This window comes from Thunnus thynnus, chromosome 22, assembly GCF_963924715.1.
Source record: "Thunnus thynnus chromosome 22, fThuThy2.1, whole genome shotgun sequence".
Taxonomy (NCBI): Eukaryota; Metazoa; Chordata; class Actinopteri; order Scombriformes; family Scombridae; genus Thunnus; species Thunnus thynnus.
Window position 1 is genome coordinate 1,869,343 of NC_089538.1, and position 24,213 is coordinate 1,893,555.

At 38.8% G+C, this 24,213-nt stretch overlaps 1 protein-coding gene across 4 annotated transcripts in view; it reads left to right on the plus strand.

Annotated features, from left to right (window-relative positions):
• The first annotated feature begins 1,324 nt into the window (after nucleotides 1-1,324).
• map4k2 (mitogen-activated protein kinase kinase kinase kinase 2) overlaps nucleotides 1,325-24,213 on the plus strand; it is a 46,958-nt gene continuing 24,069 nt past the window's right edge. For all 4 annotated transcript variants that reach the window (XM_067578989.1, XM_067578991.1, XM_067578990.1 and 1 more), the window contains exons 1-13: nucleotides 1,325-1,727; nucleotides 13,602-13,659; nucleotides 15,512-15,602; nucleotides 15,935-15,999; nucleotides 17,029-17,084; nucleotides 19,371-19,418; nucleotides 19,524-19,566; nucleotides 19,708-19,780; nucleotides 21,542-21,673; nucleotides 21,870-21,932; nucleotides 22,109-22,190; nucleotides 23,851-23,967; nucleotides 24,131-24,209. In XM_067578989.1, coding sequence (XP_067435090.1) covers nucleotides 1,635-1,727; nucleotides 13,602-13,659; nucleotides 15,512-15,602; nucleotides 15,935-15,999; nucleotides 17,029-17,084; nucleotides 19,371-19,418; nucleotides 19,524-19,566; nucleotides 19,708-19,780; nucleotides 21,542-21,673; nucleotides 21,870-21,932; nucleotides 22,109-22,190; nucleotides 23,851-23,967; nucleotides 24,131-24,209 — 1,000 coding nt within the window. In that variant the 5' untranslated portion in view covers nucleotides 1,325-1,634. The remainder of the gene's footprint in view (nucleotides 1,728-13,601; nucleotides 13,660-15,511; nucleotides 15,603-15,934; nucleotides 16,000-17,028; nucleotides 17,085-19,370; nucleotides 19,419-19,523; nucleotides 19,567-19,707; nucleotides 19,781-21,541; nucleotides 21,674-21,869; nucleotides 21,933-22,108; nucleotides 22,191-23,850; nucleotides 23,968-24,130; nucleotides 24,210-24,213) is intronic.

Genomic DNA, 24,213 nt, shown 5'->3' on the forward strand with positions numbered 1-24,213 from the left:
GGCCCACCTGAGCCTTTCATGTTCTGCAGTAGGAGATATTGCATGTCAACTACAGCCCATTTTGTAACAATGTAGCGTGAAGATCATAAAGGAGGAAGAGACAGACAGCAGCTGAGGGAGAGTCTGTTCTGAGAATAACTGTCACGAAATGAAAGTTAACTTTGGTGCGTCATGTTATGTAACTGTGGTTCAGTATTGATGGTGCAGATTGAGGACAGATTTCAGTCTCCTGACCGGGTCAAACATGAACAAGACGTCAGTGCAGTGAAATTTGGTTTTATTATCTTAATAAATATGCACATAAATCACATGTCCAAATGTACACAAAACAAACAACATAACTGGCCAAGATAATAAATAGATTGAAAATGACATGGAACACAAAAGCTCAAATATATGACATATATAATGAGATCTAATAAACAAATAGTATGGAAGCCCATTCTACCAGGACATTAAAAAATATGAAATGTAAGTACAAAAGAATAAAATATAATTATATAGTGTAAGTTTAAGTCAAAAGGATGAGATATTTTATAATATTGACCAAGTTTCTTATGATTTTGATGTAGAATAAGTCAATTGTTGTCACTGAGTCGATATAATTAGATAATATTGATAACGTTTTGAATCACATATGAAGTACAACATAAGGAGAGATTTCCACTTTTTAGAGATACAAGCTAAAATCTAATATTTTAAAGTCCATATATATTGCTGAATATTATTAGACAGTTGAAACTTTTACTTTTGAGATCAATATTGTCACAATTTTGACTTTTTTAGCTAAAATGATGAGATACTTTCAATATTATTGGATAGTAAAAGCGCTGACTCTTAAATAAATATTATCTTACACCAAAGTACAAATTATGAGACACAAAGTCGATATTTTTGGCTCTAAGTCAATATTAGCAGGCCAAAATGATGATTCAATATGATCAGATATGAGTGGAGATTGTGTCTTTTTAAGCCAGAATTATAAGATCTTAAGTCAATATTAAGTGAAAATAACATTTGACTTTTGACGTCAGTATATCAGATGCCAAAGTTTGTAAATCTAAATTATGAGCTGAGTCAAAACTTCAACTTGCTAAGTCAACATTATGATAAATTTAATTTTGACTTCTCTCATAGTTTTGTGACTAATTTTCCTCATAATTTTGATTTTGAGTCAACATTTGAACTAATCAGGTTCTCACATAATATTGATTTAGAAAAATATAATTTCACAAGAACAAGAGCAGAAACGAAGATCACAGCAGTCTCACACAGAGGTAAAAGCAGCTGTCTTGACATTTTTTACAGTGTGCAGCGTTTGCTCATGCGTGATTTGACTCCAGCAGCACCACTCGGGACTACTCGCTCACAGACGCTGTGGTGTGTCAGTGTCAGTGACCGCGGAGTTGTGTGTGTGTGTGTGTATGTATGTGTATGTGTGTTTGTGTGTACCAGGCTGATCGATACACCGGCAATTAGTCGGATCCAATTAGTTCCCATTAAGCAGTCAGTCAGTCAGAGTGTTGTGCTGCTGCTGCTGCTGCTGCTGCTTTCTCCTCTGACAACAACAGCTGGGATGTGTGAGTAGAAAGCCCGCCAGGCTCACAGCACAGCACCCAGAGGTGTCTCCAAACATGGACAGGATAGGGGTGTCATTCTTGGACCCTTTAGACGACTACCAGTTAATCCACAGGATTGGGTGCGGCACCTATGGAGATGTGTTCAAGGTGAGTGAGAACATTTCCTGGTGTTTCAATCGCGGCAGAGACAGAGAGAGAGAGAAAAGCCTCCATCAGGACGTGTCAGCTCATGAACAAAGATTCTCTCACCGCTTTTCACTTCCTGACATCAAGGTGAAACTGTGTTTGGAGAAGTGTCAGTCACGTATCAGCTACACAGCGACCTGTGACAGCTTTCACATGACCTGAGACATGATGGGGAAGAGATGATCTTATTCTTATACACAGATGCAGCTTTGCGTTGCATTTCCTCCTCTAGATTACACATAATAGTGTCGAAATGATGGCCACATTACAAGAAAACTAGTTAAAAGTGTAATAATTCATGTCAACGATAGAGGCTTGTTAAGGGAATTGATCCTAAATGTGTGTGTGCTTGTGTCATTAGACCCTTTCAACCATTACAGAACCTGTGTCCCTTATTATCAGCCAGGTATTTTACAGAGCAGTGACAGGCTGTTGCATCACTGTGCCACAGGTTCATATTGTCTCATAGAGGTTGACAACACAGACACGCTTATTTCATGTTGCAATATTAAATGTGACATATAGATTTTTCTGTAAAATCAACAGTTAATAAATAAAAATAACCAAAAGAAATTCACACACAGTACCAGTCAAAAGTTTGACACATTTACTCATTCAAGAGTTTTTCTTTATTTTTTAATATTTTCTATATTGTAGAACAACACTGAAGACATCCAAACTATGATATATCACATATGGAATTATGTAGAAATCAAAGAAGTGTTAATGTTTTGGGTCATTGTCCTGTTGAAAACAAATGATGATCCCACGAAGCATAAACCAGATGAGATGACATGTTGCTATATAAATAAGGAAAGAGAATGAGTAAGTGTGTCCAAACCTTTGACTGGTCCTGTACTTCTATTCTACCAATATTACCATCAAACACGTCTGAGTAATGATTTATATTTAATCATGGTAAGCAGAGCTGCAACGATTAGTTGATTAATCAATTGGCAGAAAATGAATCAGCAATGATTTTGTTAATTGTTTAAGCAATTTTTGGAGCAAATATGGCAAAAAATTCCCTCCAGCTTCCCCAAAAGTGAATATTTCCTGGTTTCATCCTCCTCTATGATTATAAGCTGCTTATCTTTGGGTTTTGGACTTTGGTCGAATGACAGTTTGAGTAACCATGGGCTCTGGCAACTTCAGATTTTTCACTCACATTTTATGACCCACATGAATAATTGATTTATTGAGAAAATAATCAGCAGTTGAATCATAATTAAAATCATCATTAGTTGATGGTGATCACTTTATTCAAACATGTGTTTGGTAGAAAAGTTTTGCATTCACTAGATGGTTTGAGTGTCAGGATGCAAACATCCTGTGCTGTTAACCCGCCCCGGTGCCTTGTGCATCCTGCAGAGGCAACACAAGAATTTGTATTGTTTCTTCTCTTTTTCTACAGCCAGACTAGAAGCAGAGGGCGACCCCCTCATCTGCAACTTAGTTGTTAAGTCTAATCGCCATAGCTGAAGTCTTAACAGATGAAACCTGTTTTACAGTCTTCTCTGTTGCTGCTAGATCTTTCCCATGAGACTTCTCGTCTTGCATAGGAAGTGATCTGTTTTCAGTTGTTTGCAGTGGTTTTGTCTATAGGCTGTGTGCATCGTCTCCCATCCGCATTTCATGTTGTGGAGCGTCATTCAATCAGTGCAGTGACAGGCCGTGACACTGCTCCTGCTGCACACAGCACAGACGATTGACCAATGAAAGTAATGCAGTGTGTTAGTAAGGTGTATGGAACTCTGCTGGACGGATGAACAGCATTCTTTTAGAATATGTTCCCTCATTTGGATGTTTGGATGATGCTGGTGGAGAGACTGTCCTTTCATTTGTCACCTGTCTAAATGAAACTCTTGGATGAGAAACTTCAGCTTCTCTGTTGTGTTCATAATCTTTCAGCATAGGCTGCACTTTTTTTACAAGAGCAACTTTGAATTGGCCAGTTTTATTTCTTACTTATTCTTGACTTCAGTTGTTTATCTCATAAATCCAAATCTTAAATAATATTTCTTCATTAATTTACAGCAGCAGGGTGGAGTGGAGCTGATTGTAGCACTAGGATGAGCTTTGGCACCATCTTTTCTTGTTTCTTTTTTTACAGTGACTGACACAAGTACAGCAGTAACAGTGAGAATGCTCAAGTCTTATGGTTAAATATGACAGGAAAACCTCTTATCATTGATGATAAGATCATATGAACATATTATCACCTTATAGATGCCTACATACACATCCAGCAGGTACAGAGCAGCATTAGCATTACTTTAACGTTGTGTTTCTGAATAAAAGTCCAATATTCTCTCTCCTTTTGGCTCTGATTGGCTCTCCACCAACTCCTGAGAACAATATCTGTCTGTTTAGCCGCTAAATGCTCCACTATGTTCCCCAGCTGGTCTCTAACTGTGTCTGTCTGCTGTTTGGTGCTGAGCAGGTAGTGTGCACTGAAAACAGCTGCCTGCTGCTGCTCTAAATTAAGTTGATGAGAGTGGTGAGACTCAATTATAACAGTTAAGTTGGAGGCTGTAAAACCAAAACAAAGAGCTCAAAGAGGCTAAGAAGCTGTGTAGAGTTGGTCTTCATCACTACAAGCAAAGACGCGCTTACATATTGATATGAGCAATATTCAGCTTTTATATTTGTAGTCTATAGTATCTGTGTATTACTGTAACATGCTACATGTCTGCTTTGAATGGGGGAAACAGCATCATGTACAGTAACAGACAAAAGCACATTATTACCTCCCACCGCTGCTGTTGGTGGGTTTGGTCAAAAACTCTGGACATGTGACTGTGTGGGCTTTCAATGGACTCTCATTCCATGGCTATTACTGAGAGGAAACTCTACTCTGAGCTCATGTTCAACCCTCTAATTAGTTTGGATCCATGACCTCCTGCAGCTCCGACTAGATACTGTTCCTGTCCTCAGGTGCTCTCACACTTCAGCCTGGTGATGTCACAGCAGTATCAGTGAAACGGATAATGAACAGGCTTCAGAGGCTGTGAGAAGAAATCACTTCAGTTTTAAAAAATCATTTTTTATTCTAAATTGAAGTAGCAGAGGTCAAGATATTCTGACAAACTATTAAAAACACATCAGTGAGTCACACGGTTACGCTGGCTGACATGTTCCTTCATCACCATGAACACAAACACTGTAGTTTATTTTGACTCAATCCCACACATTGTCCTGCTGCCAGAAATACTCACTACAACACCAAATGTGGATTCATCCACCACTGAAAATAGTCCCCTACAAATGCACTATTTCCTCCTGTTTGAGTAACATTTGATTAAAAACTACAGTGACCAGATGTTTTAGGAAATTACTGAGGCTTTTTAAAAAATGAAACTATATATTACTGAGCTATTTTAACAGATTCACATCTTCAGGAGGAACCGATTGGCTGGGACAGACAGGTTAGGGAAGTCAGGAAGTATTGAGAGACAAACACATTGTTTTTAGTCTTTTTTATCGGATTTCTTGACATGAGAATGAAAACAGATGTATCCTTTAACATCAAGAGGGACTTGATTAGTCATGTGAAAGCAAACTTGCTGCTATTTATTTGAATCTTCCCAAGCAAAGATCTTGACACGTCGGGACACAAGTGGCATCAATATATACACACGAAAATAAGAAAAAATTCTACATAAACTCAAAAGTTGAAACATATTTCGACTTTAACAAAACATATTAAAACACCCAGATGTTATTTCATAGGATCTGAGAGAGATTCTGCTTTCTGTTCATCTTCTTACGTGACTACAGTAAAGCAGGCCGTAAACGCTGTGAGCACTCTGCAGTCTAGCAGCCAGACTTGCTGCTGAGGAAAATAAAGTGTGAGATTGGTTTCATATCTTCTCGTACACTGTTTTACAGATCAAGAGTCTGTGACAGTCGTTTGTGGTGGTTTTTCTATTCGCATGTTTTCACAGAGACTAGCATGAGGTTGGCACATGGATTTAACAGTAAATGTAGATAGTGAGATCACTGCCAGTGCCCTCTATGATTAGTCTCTTCCTGTATGACTGTTTAATGTTGGTAGAAATTAGAGGCTCTAGAAAGAAAGCTTTTGTTCTGTGATTCTGATGAAATGACACTGGAAGCGGACAGGAGCAGTTTATCATGAGTCAAAGGAACGCTGAGGACAGATTGGTGCCTTTGTCCGGCCTATGTACTGTTCTACTGGGGGCTCATTTAGATTCTTCTTTTAGATTTCAGCTGTGAGAAGAAACAGCTGCTCATTTCCCTTATTGTGTTTCTTCTCATTTGTGCCATAATCAAAGCTGAAGAGTTGCCAGCTGCATTATTTCAGAGATGTGGGAGTAGATTACAAAGTCTGCACTCTGCATATTTTGTGCTGCGGAAGTGAAGTTTTTTCAGATAGTTGTGGGCATTTGTAAGACTGTGGATTATTCTTAACTCATTATAGCCAAGTATGTGGAGTTTGGCAGAACAATATGGCTATAAAATATCTTAATATTTTTAAGCTTTGATAATATGTGTGGTGTTTAATCCTCAATATGTATGCCTTTATTCTGAAACGGTTTTCCCAAATTGTCTTTTTAATCAGAAGAATAATTTAGACACATCATCTTTACTTAATGTCATTACATTAGATATGGACAGATCAAACATTCTTTCATGAAACAATAGTAATTTAAATTTTAACAGAAGTTTCCAATGCCAAATTTTATGAAAACTGATTGCAGCTATGAGGAAGAAGCTACAAATCACTGCAACGTTATGAACAGTCTGCCCACACACACACACACACACACACACACACACACACACACACACACACACACACACACAGCACCATGTAGTGGAATTCCATTTCCTGTGTAGCTCATATTTATCTGTCATCATGTTAGCATAGTGTGCTTGTTTTTGTTAAAACTGTGAAATGGAAAGCAACATTTCGTGATTCCATTTTATTATACAATTATAAAGCTGCTGTTAGTTAAACCTACACTTATCATTTCTAGGTAGTACGCAGTGTTGTGTATAAAATGACTGTAAATAAAAATCCAAATACATGCACATTCAATTTAGCTGCTTTCTTCTCCACAAAACTTTCTCAAATATATTATAAATATTTGCCATATTACCCAGCCCAGGTGATACATAGATATGTGAATGATAATGTGAATGACACAAATGTCTCCATGCAAGTGATTGGCCACATTTGGCAAGTCTGTGCAGTTCCGCATGACTAAAAAATCCGACTGTGTGTAAACAGGCGTTGGTTATGTTTGCAGTGAGTTTAACCCATGGTTAGGTTAGTTTCACCAGTGGTAATGTGGCATCTCATATGTGACAGCATGAGGCATCAGTAGTTGGTTATACCATGTGCAGTAATTTAGAATAGTAACTAAAGTATTGACCAGAACTATGTTTGAAGTGTCCTGATAAAGATTTTAATGAAGCTGATGAGGCTGCTTGTGTGATTTTAGGGAAGTTCTGTTCAATGTTGCACTTTTAAAGTAGTGAGAATGGTTTACTGATCTCCCGATTGACCACATATTTGATTTGCACTTTGTCCAGCATGCATACGATACTAGTTCTAATCATGTTGTGCGAACATAGTGCACACTGGCAAATTGGTAAATGCCGTAATAAATACCAGCATTGCGACAGAGATTGCTTCATTTTTGAGAGTGGTGTTACTGAACACTGTTGTCTATCACTATCACTAACAGAAATAAAGGAGCTGTTCATATCTAGAAGAAACTGTGGATAGAGTTTTAGCTATAGGAACATCTTAGAGAACAAACAGTCAAACAGTGCACCTCCAGTATTAGTACATAGTGTATGCTTTACAGCTCCAGTATGTAGTACAGCACTGGGCTTTTGTCTCAGACCGTAAAGCTGCTCTGATCCAAAATTTTGCATCAACAATGGATCAAATGACTGAGTAAAGTGAGAGTGAATGTTGGATTTAAATCCAGAAACATGACACCAAATGAATGCTGCTGCTCCATTTCTGCTGGATATGTAAATAAAACTGTTGGCTAACACATTCTCCATAACAACTTTATGAGATGATAATATGCCAAAGCTGTGTTTACAGCTTGTTCTAGTAGTCAAGAAATCAATTATGGCTGATTTAAAATTTGTCTGATTGGTTTAAATCTATGTAGAGCACACGCCATGCTTTTTATCTGCATTCAGAAGGAAATGGGGTTGTTAATAGTTTAGCCTGAGACTGTACAGCATTTCTGGATCAGAGGCCATTTGGGTGTCTGATCAAAGTCCTGTGAAGCCACCTTTTACTTCCCACCCGCCACACTGTACGTAACACTGACAGGCTGTTATTTCAGCCTTTGCTGTGTAAAAACCATCTCAGACGTTACTATCACTGTAGTCACAGGAAGCCCTGTGGTAGAACAGGAAAGAAAACAGGAAGTGAACACAGCTAAGCCACAGGTTGTGTTGAGGCGACCTGCTTATCCCATTGGTGGCTGTTTCATTTGTTGTGGATGCCCAGACTGAAAAAGCAGTCCGTCTGACGTCAGTGCAGTCAGTGAATGGCATGACTGATGTTCCCAGGAAGAATCGAGGATGTTAAAAACATAGTATGACTGCCTTGAAACAACATCCAGCATCACTTTTTCCCTGTTATTGTGAGAAAACTTTGGTCACAGTTTTATCCTGGACTGGTTAGGATTGCACCTGGACCAGTTTTACTTTCACTTGTGTTTTGACTGAAATATTCAATACTTAAAAAATTGTGAGGTTAATATCCATTATGGAACATTGTTATTGTATTTTTAGGAGCTTGTTTGCTGGTTTTCGGTATGTTTACATGATAAGCTAGTTGGATATTTCATAGAAAAGAAATTGTTTATCAAAATGAACGAATGAATCTAAAGTGCCATGTGGGTTTGATACATATCAGGTCTGTACTGATATGTACTGTCTCCAGGAAGTAGCCATATACCCGCACTCTAAAGTCTGACACTAACAAATATGATGTTTTGTTTTATTTTACCAGACAAGCTGCCAATGATAAAAAAATAGAAGCATTACAACCTTAAGCTGTGGTTATAAACTTGAGTGCTGTGTGACGACATTTAGCTGCTTTAAGCAGTGCAGGACGTGACTAACTGACACATGTTTGTCCCTTGGGTATTACCATAGCTGTATGCACTTGCCTCACTGCTGCGCTATGGCCGTTTAGTACATATAAACCCATAAACTTGAGTGTCCTTTATTATAGTGGCCTGAGAGGTGCGCAACATCCAGTACCAGAAAACTGGAAATACTCAATACATTTAGAAGTTCGGACTTGAGTGTACTGAGACAACTCAAAAACTTGAACTTCCCAGCACTAATCACTACAGTACATCTCTCTCTCTCTCTGTCTATTTCTCTCTCTCTCTCTTTCTATCTTGTCTTAAATTTTTGCTATGTGCCCAATCATTCATGCATCTTAGAGGCTGGTCCTTGTTAGGCATCAGTGAGCATGTCCTGTGTGGGTGCTGCGTTCAGTAATGCAAAACCGTTTCTTATTGTAATGTTGTGCAAAACACAATATGCTTATATAATTTGGTGTACCTTCTCTGTGGCATAGAGCAGCTTACTATCAGCTGTGTGAAGGCACATCAATCTAGCTTTCAAAACCACAATAGTACACTCTACCACGGCATGGGTGCATATATGATGTTTGTTACATGAGCACTCCTGTCTGCTCTGTGGGTTGACTGGAGGTGTCATGAGCCAAGAAACTAAAGCATAACCTCAATCTCCTTGAGAAAGAGGTACATTTTAGATCTTTTTTTAAAAGAAATTCTGTGAATCTTCATGGATCTTAGATAATGAATTCTAATGTGTTTGGTGAACTCTGACCTTTTTACCCTTGCAGTGAGCTAGTCTTACTCGCACAGTCAAAGGAAAATTCCATAGTGCAGTGATACTGCAGTCAGTCTATCTGACTTTGACCCACCTGGGGCTTGTCTGGGACAGCCAGTAGGAGAGAACTCTCTTTGCCGATACTATTAGCCCATGCAGTGGAATCAATATAAGGTTAAAGCCAAGGTGAGATAGCAGGCTAAACTAATTATACATCTTTCATCATCAAGATAGCATACTGAGCTGTTGGATATTTGCCCAGGTATTGTTATCTTGATGAATCAGGCAAGTGGCAAAGCTCCAACCAAGTTTAAGAGTGTCTCCCCTATAATTGTACAGTCCTGGCAGGCTGCCAGGCCAACGAGAACCCCCGCCAGGCCAAGAAAAATATTTTTTTAATGCCAAAAATAACGCCAAATACCCATTCATTAAATCAGTAGTGTTTGGGAGTCTGTGCAGCGCTGTATCGTGAGTTAACCTCTGTGTCGTTGCCTGGGAAACTCTTTGTAGCGCAGCTCCTTTTAAGGAATAGGGCAGTGTGTAATGCGTGTGCGTAGCGAGTGAGTGGTTGAGTGAGAGAGTGAGTGGTAGAAAAATGATGGTGAATGCGAGCGGAGAAGAGGAAAAGGTTAGCAGTAAGTTGTCAATCTGGCAGTAAATGTACAATATAGACTACAGTGTTACAGTTCATAAATAATGCAGCTTCTCAATACCAAGAAAACTCATCTGTTGTTTCCCCAACTGCTGGAAAAGTAAAGGGGGTTAGCTCCAAAGTTAGCAACAATGGGTTAGCATAATCTGAAGATGCTAAACGGAGAAATGTGTGGCTGCTGAGTTCACTTTATCCTGTAAGCAGTCATCCTAGGGGAAACACTGCTTAATGTCTTCAGACACTATGTTAGGAAAATTTAGTGGGTGATAGATCAAACAACAACGGTCCTCATGCAAGAATATATGTATATTCTGAAACGTCTCCTTTTTTGAGAAAGTTGCTTGCACAAGTGTGTCACATCTGATTTGCAAAACATCTTTACTTTGACACACACATTGGTTTCCTTGCTTGTTTCAACTTCATATAAGCCACCTTAACGTAACGAAGTACATGTTTGTAAGTGCACTGTCACTAGTAAATGTGTGTTTGTAAGTGCACATTTGTGATTAAGCACGTTTTTGTGAGCAAGAGTATCTTTGTAAATGTGCATCTGTGAATAAGTGCATGTTCATGAGTAAGTGCAACATTTGTGAGTGAGTGCAAGCTCATGAGAAAGTTTGTGAGTAAGCGTGTGCTTGTAAGTACATCTTTGTAAATGCACGTTTGTGAGCATTTGTGGATAAATGTGTGTTTCTGAATAAATGCATGTTTGTGAGTAAGTGCACGTTAATGATCAAATGCGCATTCATGAGAAGATGCATGTTTTGTAAAATAGCGGTGTCTTGTAATCCCATGGGGCAAGGGCCAGATGTTTGTCATTGCACAGAAATAAAACAAAAACTGAAATTATAAGTTCTTGTTCGTGAGCAAGTGTGTTTAAAAGTGTGCATTTTGTTGTGTGTTGGTGAGTTAGTAACTATGCATTTGTGAGAGTTGTCATGTAAGGCTATGTTTTCCATTCCATTTGTGGTCATGTGTAATTCAGAAATGCAGCACCCAAGAGTAAAAAGAAAAGTTTGACAAGTATGGATACTGAAGTCCTGCTGGAGCCTGAAGTGATCTGCAATGCAGTCCTGTAAAACAAGGAGGACATCTTGAAGTGTGTGCAGAACGTGTGCCACCCTAAAAGAAATTTCTGACAGTTTGGCTACCAACTAACCTACTAACTGATGCCCAATATCCTCATGCCGATAAAATGTATAAACTCTGAACTTAATCATTCCGAATAAATTTGGTATTCACAGCCTGGATTAAACTTGTGCAATGAGTTGTTGCCCAATCATTCATGGATCTTAGAGGCTCTTCCTTGTTAGGGATCAGTGAGCATGTCCTGTGCTGCCTTCAGTAACGCAAAACCATTTTTTATTGCAATGTTGTGCAAAACACAATATCCTTATATAATTTGGCGTGCTTTCTCTAGGGCATGGAGCGGCTTGCTACCAGCTGTGTGAAGACACATCAGTCTGGCTTTCAAAACCACAATAATACATTCTACCACAGCATGGGTACATATATGTCTGTTACATGAGCACCCCTGTCTGCTCTGTGGGTTGACTGGAGGTGTCATGAGCCAAGAAACTAAAGCATAACCTCAATCTCCTTGAGAAAGAGGTACATTTTAGATCAATTACATATCATTTTGCATGGCTAAGAATAATGTTTGCACCTTGCCATAGATGACTCCCAACCACATTGTTTTGCAGAACAAAGGAGAAGTGTGTTCCCCTGGCACCGAGCAATATTTAGCAGGTAGTGTTATGAATCTTACATAAGTTGGGCTTGGTTAAAGTGATACTGCTTGTGCGATTTAGGAAGTTGAATGGGTCTGGTGAAGGTGCTTAAATGCATGTATGTCAGGGTGTTCTAGTGGCCTTGGGATTTCACACACTGACCATGTGATTGCAATTTTCCCAGTTGGAGTCAGACCATGGACCTTTGTTGGATGTCATCCCTCCTGTCTCTTCCCTCATTTCCTACCACCTCTACAATGTTGCTATCAAACAAAGGCAAACAATGCACAGAAATACTAAGAAAAAGTGTGTAATATACATACAGTATGTATGGTGTATTGCTCCTACTATATTGAAGTCCGGCTGTACAATGAAATGTCTCTTTTTTTTGCTCTGCGGCAGTGTAATGCCTGCCATGCACTAGAAGACTTTGAAAAAACTGTCAAAAGAGTAAAGTCTGACACCCTCTCACATCTAAAGACAATGTATCATAATTTTGCAAAGAGAGAGCACCAAACAGGAAGATTGTTGTATTGGTTCTTGACAATGTTCACGTCATTGAACGTCACTATTTGCATGATCCAAGGCTTAAAACTTCAGATAATATTAAACATGTTTGATTTTATTGGAACATCAAGATGTGAAAAAGACTGTCTTAAGACTGTTCGTACTAGGTTTTATGACCATCTTACACCAAACGATCAAGATGATGCGAGTACGCCACAACTAGAAAAACTCCCTGCAACAGTGAAATCGCTTAAAAGTCATTTGGTGTAAAGCTGGCATAAGGTAATGTAATGTATCTGAGGGTCAGTCCAATAGCGCCAAGGGGAGCACAGGACTAACAAGTGTTTCCAGTCATCCAGAAGAAGATTGGAAACACTTGATTTAGACCCCATTTCCCAAAGGCATCTTAAGGCTAAGATTATCTTAGTCCAAATGTGAATTCTCCTTCACACTGTGTGATTTTGGGCTGTCTGAGACAGAAGTTGACAATATTGTGAGAGACACATGGTAAAATCTTTGGTTGTCAATCCAAAACAGTGTCCTAGATCTCACTGTGAGACACATCAAATGATGACCAATTTGGTGACCAAAGACAGCCTGAGGCAAAAATCTGACAGTGTCAGAAATTGAAGACCAAATTCTCACAATGTGACTGTTGTTATGACCCATCTTTACAAACCAACCATTCAGAATATGACATGAAATGATGCAGAACACACTGGCTGGTGCAACATTTCATAAGTGCAGTTTTATTAATAATGTTTATAGGGAGAAAAAATGTTCTCCTTAATACATTCATGGCACACAAAAGCCAAAATGATGGAGATGATATATAAAGTATGCTTCATGTGTTACCAAAGCTTGACTTTACATTTAATTGCATGTAAATATCAAACTACATTTACAAGAACAACTTCAAATCAGGTTACATGAGCCTAAAGGTTGGAGATATACAATATCCCTTCTTCCTGTACTAACTGTACATAATCAATGGCCTCACAGAAAAAGTAGAATATAATATATATGGTTGTATTTACATATTACATAATCAGTTGTATTTTTTTCATCCCCATCCAGGCTCGTAACATCAGGACGTCTGAACTGGCAGCTATCAAGATTGTCAAGCTCGACCCTGGTATGTCAACAGTCCAAACTTGAAACAACATGCTCATAACTGCTTCTTTGCAAAACAGCTGCTACAGGTTGATTTATGTTTTCTTTATCTTAATAATTTGGCTTTGAAGTGGATTTTGAATGGGACAGTTTGATATTTTGGGAACTATACATGTGTCAGAAGAGAAGATCAATATCAATTTCATTAGATAACTTTGGACAGAACAGTTAGCTGTTTTCTCTCGTTTCCAGTCTTTTTGCTAAGATGATTTAAGCTAACATATCCTGGATCTATCAGTGATGTTATGTTAAAGTCAAAGTGAAATCAGAGTGTCTTTGTGTTCAGTAGAGGTGTTTAGTACATGTTTGCACAAATCTTTATCAGCAAATCTTGTGAAGTGAACTGACTTTACTGAGTAAACATTGTCACTGACTGAATCAGTAGCTTTTAACAGCAGTACTCTTCACTACTCAACTCATAAAGCATATTAAAAGACTGCAAAATCTACAGAAACAATTATAATTTCAGAATTTTGTTGTAAATAATAGACTGCTGAACTATTAAACTTATGTGCAGTACTTGTATAGGCTAGTTTTGTACTGAGCTGTACATGACCGCTTAGGCTAGCTACAGATTGAACATTGATTGGGAGGTGGATGATGAGGGTAAAATCATAAATTAGACCCTTAACCACATTCTTTGGAAATTTAAATTAAATTTTTGCCATCTGAAATCCACACATACTTCCTACTCAGATATTGCTCTGGTAGCTACCTATTAGCTAACAAGTATGTTTTTATATGATCAGTGTGGTTTTGAGTGGATACATTGATGTTACTGCCCCCAAATTCAAGATGAGTCATCAAAAATAGTTTCAGGTTTTACAGGAAAAGAAAAGAGGGATTTTGATGTAGAAATACTCAAAAAAAGGTTTGACACATATTTAGCATGTATTAGGGATACATTCATAATTAACACAGGGAGACAAGGTTAGAGCTTGGAAAATGTATTTTTCACTGTCTTTAAGGCCCAGACACACTGTGTGAATTAGGAATGTTCCAGAGTAAATTTAACAACCATAAGAGAAATATGGTGAAATCCTTGGTCGTCAGTCCAAAACAGTCTCACTGTGGCAGGCGGTTAGAGCTGTGTCATGTTTATTTATGTACTTCATAGCCATACCCATCTCGCAAAGGGTGACATGAAAATGAAACTGTAACAATGCTGTTAACGCTTAGTGTGAAGTGGCATTTGGGTAAGACAGCAAACAAGCAATGGATGGCACCATTAAAGTTAAAGTTTCCATTTTTTAAAGTAATAAATTATTAACATATCCATTTACATGTTGGAGGAAAAAACAGCCCATTACATTTTACACCATGTTTGGGTTTTTTCACACTTCAAAATCTGTAGTATAATAGTGGTACTGGTGTATACTGGTACTTTTTCCAGTTGTAGCCTGAACTTCAGGCTTCCATTCAACATTCCAACAACTCTGATATTTTACTGCAGTTCTTACACCATTTGAGTCATCTCTCACTGTTGGATGAGGTAGCAGTGAGACTGAATAAAGTTGCATTTTTCAGCTTTAACCTCAAAAGGGTGACCAGTGAATTCCATGGTAGTTTCATAGACGACATGTACTGTTTTTAAAGCTTAATGCTGACTACCAGCAATGTGTCATGCTAGATCAATAGCATGCCAACGGACTTACTGTTAAATAAACATCCAATAAACATCAGCCTCATATACCAGTAACAGGTCTAACTGTATGGTTTACTGCTCTATAATTTCACTGCAGCTGTATGAACTCTGCACTGTCTAACACCAGACTGTTGTAAGAAAACACTGACTAAACCGTATGTCTGTTCAGGTGATGACATCACTTCCATCCAGCAGGAGATCACGATGATGAAGGAGTGCAAGCACAAAAACATTGTGGCCTACTTCGGCAGCTACCACAGGTGCTTGCTGTTGTCAGCCTGTCCTCTTCAGATGTGTGGAAATTCCTGGGATTGTTGGTGGACTTAAATATGTGGAATTTGACTTTTATTTCCCCACACTGCTGCTGGATTCCTCTCCCACTCTTTCTAGTGCTTAGTTAGATTGTTGGTGCAGCAGGTTATGAATGATGAAGTATGTGTTAGTGGGTGTAAATGCATTAGCTTCATAACATTAGGGAGTGTCAACTTTTAGGTATTTTCTAGTGATACTGTGTGCTACAGTGTTGTTCTACACAATCCCTGCAAACAGAACACATGTCGAACAGCAAGATAAAAGTTATGTCTCTCTCCAGAAACACCAAGCTGTGGATCTGCATGGAGTACTGCGGTGGAGGGTCACTTCAGGATATTTACCATGGTACAAATACAAAAAAAATAAGATTCTGAATGTACCACATAAGCAAATTTTTGTATTATCTGCATTTCAAAATGTGCTAAAGTATAATTTTAAAGTAGCAGCTAAAAATTGTTGTTTTTGTTTTGTTTCTTACCCAGAGCAGATGAAAAAGATTATCAATTTCATGTTTCCAGTACAGATATTATACTGCATTCATGCCTTGTTGGCAGAATGGGAACAATGGAAGAACCCCCTGTTGTTCACAGATTATTCAAAGATGTTTTCCCTTAGCCTTTCAGTCACATCAAAAATGGAAATTAAGCCTTAATTAGCAATTTTTTTCATGTTACCTGGCTGATTTAGTACTGTAATACAGTACTTTCTTAACATGTTACTGAGAGTGATGGTGGGTTTGTCGCCATTTTACCAGCAGTTTGTTGACACTTCTGTAGTTCTCTGTGGGAGATATTTTAGCTGTCAGAGAGTTCTGATATATGTGACTCATAGTTAAAATTATATCAATAAAGCTGACATTTATAGTTTTTCCTACACTGCTTTTCATAATTGAATAAATGATAAATGAATGTGTTTAGCGTAGCTTAGCACAAACACTGGAAGCAGGGGGAAGCAGCTAGCCTAGTTTTGTCAAAAATAAAATCCCTCTTCCAAACACTGGACAGTTGTCTTATTAGATTGCACAACTTCTAACAAGATGAACAAGATCCAGCATGTAAAAAAACAGATTTTGAGTTGTTTTGACAGAGATATGCTAGCGCTGATTCCAATCTTTATGCTAAGCTAGACTAAATATATTCTGGACCTATTTCTAGACGCATAGGTATGAAACTGATCTGACTCTGGGTAAGACAGCAGACATAATCACCACGTTCATTTGGAAACATTTGTTTAATTACTGTAAAACAGATATAAGAGTCGGCACAATGAACTTTTAAGAGCCAGTTCTCTATTTTTGGAAATACACCTGCAGGTTCATTCTTTTCCCCCCTTCTTCTTGAGTGTATGAGCTATTAATCAAACTGTTCTTCACAGTGACGGGCCCATTAAAGGAGAAACAGATAGCGTATGTCTGCAGAGAAACTCTCCAGGTAAGAGTCTTTGTGTGAGAGGCAGCTTGTTGCTGTTGCATTGTGGAATCTCTAAAGATACACTGCTGAGAGAATGAGTCATATGTTTTTCCCAGCCACAGAAGAGCTAAATAGTATTTAACCTTGCCAGACCACTAACTATACTGTAGAGGTAAATGCTGCTGCAGCATAACAGAGTCCAGAGCAAAACATACCAGGCAGTCTCTATTCTGTTATTGAGTGGTCATATCTTCACTGCAAGGTTTTATTGGATAATCAGGATGGTAGACCACAGGAGAGTCTGGCACTGAATAAATAAGGAGGGAAGCCCTGCAAACAACTAATGCAACAAAAGTCTTGTCTGCCTTTGTTTTGAAAAAATTAACAATGGTAAGCGGGAAATAATTATGCACTTTTCTTAGTTGATCCGTATTTTGGTGACATTTGCACCATATCTAAATAAACAGAATGATTATGAGTGATTAGAGTTAAATTGTTCCCAAGTCCACTGCCTTTGAATTCATCCTTTGCAGTCCAACTTTATATACAAACATTTTTGTGTACCTTTTGCCCTGCTTTGCAAATTCTCTTCCATCTTTCTTGGTTTCTTTTTAAGCTTTCCTTTTCATAATCCAATTTTTATTTTTTTTAATTTTTCTCAAATCTGTTTTTTTAGTGTGTTTGCACCCATATAGATTAATTTAAACCATGATTGTGGCGTTCACATATGGAATCAGTACTACTACTGCTGAAATACACAAATAAATAGAAGAAGAACAGTAAACTAGTCTAGGGTTTTATATATTATAGTTGTTGGTGCAACCCACATATAGTTCTGTAATTTTGTCAGTGTTGTCATCATGATGTACTCTGTGCTAATGGTATTACTACAAGTAGCAATACCTCCACTTCTACTACGCTTACAAACAGGCTACTCCTACCACCCCATACTACTACTACTTTAAATATTGCTACTGTTTATTCTGTTACTATTATACTATTCATCTCCTTGTATTAATTTGTTAATAGGTGTCTTTATGTTATACCCATGTTTTAACTAGCTGCCTAGAGTAGTTTTTTGGTTTTTTTTGTAGCAATAGAGATACAGACAGGCAATTCAGAAAGAGAGAGGGGAATGACATGCAACAAAGGTTCCCAACTGGAATTAATATTGATATTCTTAAAGGGGAGATATTATACTTTTTTGTGATTTTCTGTTATTTATATAGAATAGAATAGAATATATCTTTATTGTCCACCAGGGTGAAAAATTGTCTTCAGCTCACCAAAACATAAAGATATACTACACATGATTCTTAGGGCCCAAATGCACCGAAAGCGATAATTGACGCCTCTCATTTGACATGCACCAATTGATCCTCCTATTGCGCACTGCAGACATCAGACACCACAGAACCAACACAGAGAGAAATGCAGAGGAGGAAAATGGAACTAAGAGTGTCTATTTCCACAGTAAATCATCTGTTGAGTGTTTGATGGTTATTTATTTCTGCTTTAGGTCATAACCGCCATGAAACAATCAGAAAATAATGTTTTATTTCTCTCATCCTCTCTATCGCTGCTCCCTCTCCTTGCTGGATCACTGCCACACCGTCTCTCTTTAGCTCGGTCATGCTCGCAGCTCACTCGCAGTAGCTCTCTCTTTTTCGGCTGCAGAAAAACAGCTTTGGTCGCTGAGTCCTCATTTGATCCTCCAAAATTGCGGTCGGAGTAGGGGTGTCAAGGGATGTATTTGAGGAGATGACATTTTGAGCAAAGCACAAAAAAAGTAGTGAAATCCTACTACTATGTTTCATTTAATTTGTTGACGTAGTCTGTGGAGCTGGCGGAAGACGGCGGGTGACGCAGCTTTCAGAAGTTAACCAATCAGAACAGAGTGAGCTCCTCGGGAAAGGGTTCCGAAAGAGACAGGAGCTAAAACAGCCTGTTTGACACAGAGGCTAAACTGAGGGGCTGCATAAAGAGCCAGTATAAGATAAATAAGCAGTATTTTGAACTGTAAATCGTGCAAACATATTCCAGTAGAGCCCCAGATTAAAAATATAGACCTGGAAATGTGCAGAACATGTCCCTTTTAACTAATGTTGTATTTAATCAAACTGCCTGGAATTAGCTGACACACAGAAAACCTGGAGCCAAGTACTATTCTAGGAGTAATGTTTCTGAGTGTTGGAATCCCCCCACCACCCCACCCAACAGGCTAAGGCCTATGTGATGGTTGACAACCATTAAATCAGCATGGTGAAACAGGAAGCTCTGCTCATTAACATTCTGTGTTTTTTCCAGGGTTTGTATCACCTGCACGAAACAGGCAAAATGCACAGAGACATAAAGGTACAACAGTTTTCTAAGCTTTGTTAAGTTGTCACATTATTTTCATCATACATTACGATGATGTGTTTTGTCATGCGTGAACATCAGTGTATGCTGTCTCTGCAGGGAGCCAACATCCTTCTGACAGAACGAGGAGACGTGAAACTGGGTCAGTGGTGATCTGGACACACGTGCACATCTGCAATACCCATTACACTACTCACACTCATTAAGTAGGCTTAAATAGGCTGTCTATATTGGATTTCACCTGCTGTCAGCTTTGACTCTTGTCTGTCTCTTCTGTGTCCAGCTGATTTCGGAGTGGCAGCAGAGATCAGTGCCTCTGTGGCCAAAAGGAAGTCTTTCATAGGAACTCCCTACTGGTAAGATGAATGCAGCTGCACTCACCTGCCCTTATTGAACACACAGCCTTTAGTATCACAGGCAATATTTTGTCTTTATATTTGGCCATTTCTACAGCCAGAAAAATGATAATTATACAGAGTTTTCCACACAACACAACAACAAAACCTTAGACAAAAAAAGATCAAAATTCATGCAAAAGATGGAAACAGAGATATTTACTTTTTTTTTTACGACTACTCCTAGTTCTCCAGAAACCGTGGCTACTGCACTACCCACAATTGATAGTGTCCTTGCCTTATGCCACAGTCACATCATGTGGTATGGAACTTGGTATGGCATTCAAACCGAAAACAGGAATGCATTCAAACAACACTTTGAGTAACAGATCTATGAGTTTGAAGATTCGCAGACACTAAAAGAGGTATATAATACTCAAAGACAGGTTTTTACAACTCCACCTTTATGTGTGTCCAGATGACGTCACGTTATGTTTCATTAAGCCTATTCGACTTTTTCTGCTGGTCAACCCTGCGTTGTTTTGCTGAAGCCTTCTGCTTTGGCACTCCCACTGCCCCCATTCAAATGAATGAGAGGGCTGCGTTTTTTGGTGCAGGGCTAATGTCAGTTTGAACACGGCCTTAGCGATGAGAAAGATTTCCGTGGTCACACCTTGACTCTGATGAAGGCCTCGAGCCAAAATGTGTTGGACTCATAATGAAGTTGTTCTTCCAGTCTTGCTGGAGTTTTGACTCCTTCATGGTCACACCTTGCAAATTTTAATGCCATCAAACAACTGCAGGTGCCACTTTAACTTTAGTGTGGAGACTCTTCTGTATTATTGAGTGCCGTACAGATCAGAACATTCTCTGTCGTAATTATCAATCTGACTTGGACAGTATCCAGTTGAAAAGTCAGAAACTGGTAAATTTTATATGACATGAATTGATCAGGGTCAATCACCATCTTAATCAGCTCACACCCACTAAAAGTTGCCAGTACCACAAACATGTTTCAGGGATTGTTGTGGGACGTGTACTCCATCTCCTCCAGCCAGCTGCTCTTTAAATAAGGCTTAGTCCTAAGCCTCCTGGGGTGTACTTTGTTTCAGCAAGCAAAGAAGGGCTTCTGAGCAAGCCAACATTTCCCAGACACTGTTGTCAAAGATTTATGTTTCAAAGTACATCAAGTGTGACTGAATGCTTGATCTACTTCTTTAATGCCTCTCTCCCTGGTAATAGGATGGACATTTAGCTTCAATTTCCTTGTATTGTCAACAAATCTAATGAAATGACCCAAACCAAGAATGAATGTTTCCTAGTAATTGTATTGTGTATCCAAAGTCTGATATATCTTATTCCTCTGTGTCATAGATCTCCATATTTGTCCAAAAACTATTAATAACACATCAATATGCCACGCTGTTACACTGAACACACACACTTACGTTTATTTTCTCAATCCTACACACACACTGTCCTGCTGCAAAAAATACTCGATACTCAACTGCTGAAAATAGTCCTCAACAAATGCACTATTTCCTACTGTTTGAGTAGCATTAATAAAATACTACAGAGCCCAACTCTTTCAGGAAATTACTGAGCCTTTTTTAAAAAAAATCCTTTAACCAGTCAAACCCTGTCATATCAGGTGGACTACAATGACTAATTGATACCAAAGCATTAATAAAAGGCCAGTGTCTGTTTCACACTGTGTATATTTCCTATTCAGGAGTGTTAAAACTGACATTTCCCTCCTCCTCCTTTGTGTAATCTGTCCAGGATGGCTCCAGAGGTGGCAGCAGTGGAGAAGAAGGGTGGGTACAACCACCTGTGTGATATCTGGGCTGTGGGCATCACTGCTATCGAGCTGGCTGAGCTCCAGCCCCCCATGTTTGACCTCCACCCAATGAGGTGAGTCAGCACAGCACCGACGACTGGAGACACAGAAATAATGAACTCTGCATGGTGTCAAAGCAGAGATATAAACAGTACAGATATGTGTTATGTAAGATTTTGGCTGCCTGGTTTACATTTTATCGGTGAGCGGCCACTGCACGTAAACAATTAAGACATTTTCCAGCCCGTGACATTTAAAAAAATGTTTCAGAGCGCTGATGTTGATGTCCAAGAGCAACTTCCAGCCTCCAAGACTAAAGGATAAAACCAAGTGGTGAGTTTAACTGTCCGTACTGCATGTTTTTCTCTCTCTCTCTTTGAAACTATTTCCTTTGAAGTCACACAGCACATGAAGTGATATTCCTGTTTTTTACCTTTTAATCTTATCAATATTCCTTTTTTTAACAATTAATTGACTTTGTTGCTTTCTCTCACCCCTTGTCTGTGCAGGACTACAGGTTTCCAAAGCTTTGTAAAGATGTCACTCATTAAAAACCCTCGTAAAAGGCCGTCAGCTGAGACACTGCTGCAGGTTAGCTTGTTCTCTACAGCTTGTCATTAATGAAAAGCAGTTAGCAAACCATCTGTCTTCATATAGGCGCTATCATATATGCACTACTCATAAATAGAAGAAGACTTCTATTTTTAACCTTTTCCAGAAAAGGTCATTCTCTTTTCATAGAGAGCATGGAAATGAATGCCTCACATTCATACCCATATTCCCAAGATACCCAATTCCATATGGTCACAGTGGGAGCTACCCAGAACAATAGGCATGTAACTAAATGGAAAACATAATGCAGATATGAACAGCATTTGAATTTGTGATGTAATATTTGTTATCCCCCCGTGACCCAACAATTTTTCACAAATTCCGCACATCAATTCTGCAAATCACAAGACACAGGCAATAACACACACTGCCAGAGTCAGCTGAACTCTTTCTTTTTATCCATTAATACGTTTAGATATGATATAAAAAAAGCCACTCCTTATAACATCTCATGATTATCAGATTCAGGCTTTCTATAGTATCAAGTGTAATCCGGGTAATTGCTGTCTGTATAGTGTGATCAGGAACTGCTAGTAGCTAATGCAGCATAACTCATGCTCTCATGATGCAGATTTGCTCAGTTTTGTTGTGCAGTTTTTAATTTCATTTTCATTTGGACCTCCTCCTATTGCATGCACAACTTCATTGATTGATTGACTTTCAATATGTAATATGACCCAATAAGCTGTTGTGGCAGGTTTTTGTCAATAGTTGTCTTATTTCATATAAATCCCAGAAGGTGTCACAGGAAAAAAAAAAGTGTGATTTATGATTCGATAATTTATGCACACAAATTAGCAATATGTGGTCTCAATTTAATAGACAACAGCTTTCAAGCTCTGCCTCTTCCTCTCACTGTAGTAAACTCATACAAGCTGCTGTATATATATCATTATAGACTGGCTGTGTAGCTTCATCCTATTTGAGATGTGTTTTGGTGGCGTGAGTGCGAGAGACAGAAATCAAGAGCATGAATTATTAATTCTGTGGAAGACAGGCAACATGTTGCATCCTACAGATAATGCAAACATGCAGTCCTCCTTTCAGTTTCATTGAAACCAACCAGCATAGCATCAATGTCCGAGCCTGATAATCAGACTCATCAGGCCATTTAGTTTTACACGATTCATTTAGCCCGCCATCATGTTCATGTTAACTGATTTCTGTTGTTTTGTTTGCCCTAACCAATCACAGTGATGTATCCGTCCTGCTGGCATCATTTTCAAGCTACAGCAGCGGTTGCTAGAAGCAGTTACCTTAAAGTTTTTCACAACGACTGAAGAAATATGTTGACATAAGAATTGTTATTGCATCCATCTCAACCACGCTTGTCGACATTTTTGTAACCATTTTTGATTGGTTGATTATTTTTCCAACTGAGGAAACAGCTCTGTCAAGCGAGCACAACACAAGTCCAATTTAAATTGCTGAACAAAGCAGATATGTTAGTGGTGATATAGAGATCTGTAACCAGTATAGCAATGTCCTTCCATAGAGTGAAATTTTGAACATTGATAAAAGGCTAGTTAGTGTGTATTGTGAGGTTTTCTTTGACAACATTTTGGGTTATTTTCTGACATCAACGTAGTTTCCTGATCAGTGTTCAAAGTCATGATCAGTCTGTGGCTTCTTCCTCCAGCATCCGTTTGTGACACAGCTGTTGACCCGTAACCTGGTCATTGAGCTGCTGGACATGGCCAACAACCCTGAGCTCCACAACAGCCCCACACACAGCATAGATGACAACGAACTGGAGGTTAGTGCTGCAAGGACCGAAACAGAACTGATACCAGGGCAGGGACAAGTGGACAGACTGGCTATCAGATATTTATGTGTTCTGTAAAGTCAGAGCTGGTGGATAGAAAAAGTCTGATTCAGGGTTTTTGCTGGTGTGTTATATAAAAGTGTTGTGTTGACAGGTTGGGGAAGTGGCTCCTGACAAGATTCAGTCAGCAGGGAAACACCTGCCTGTGGAGAGAACCCTGTCTGAAGAACAATGTGA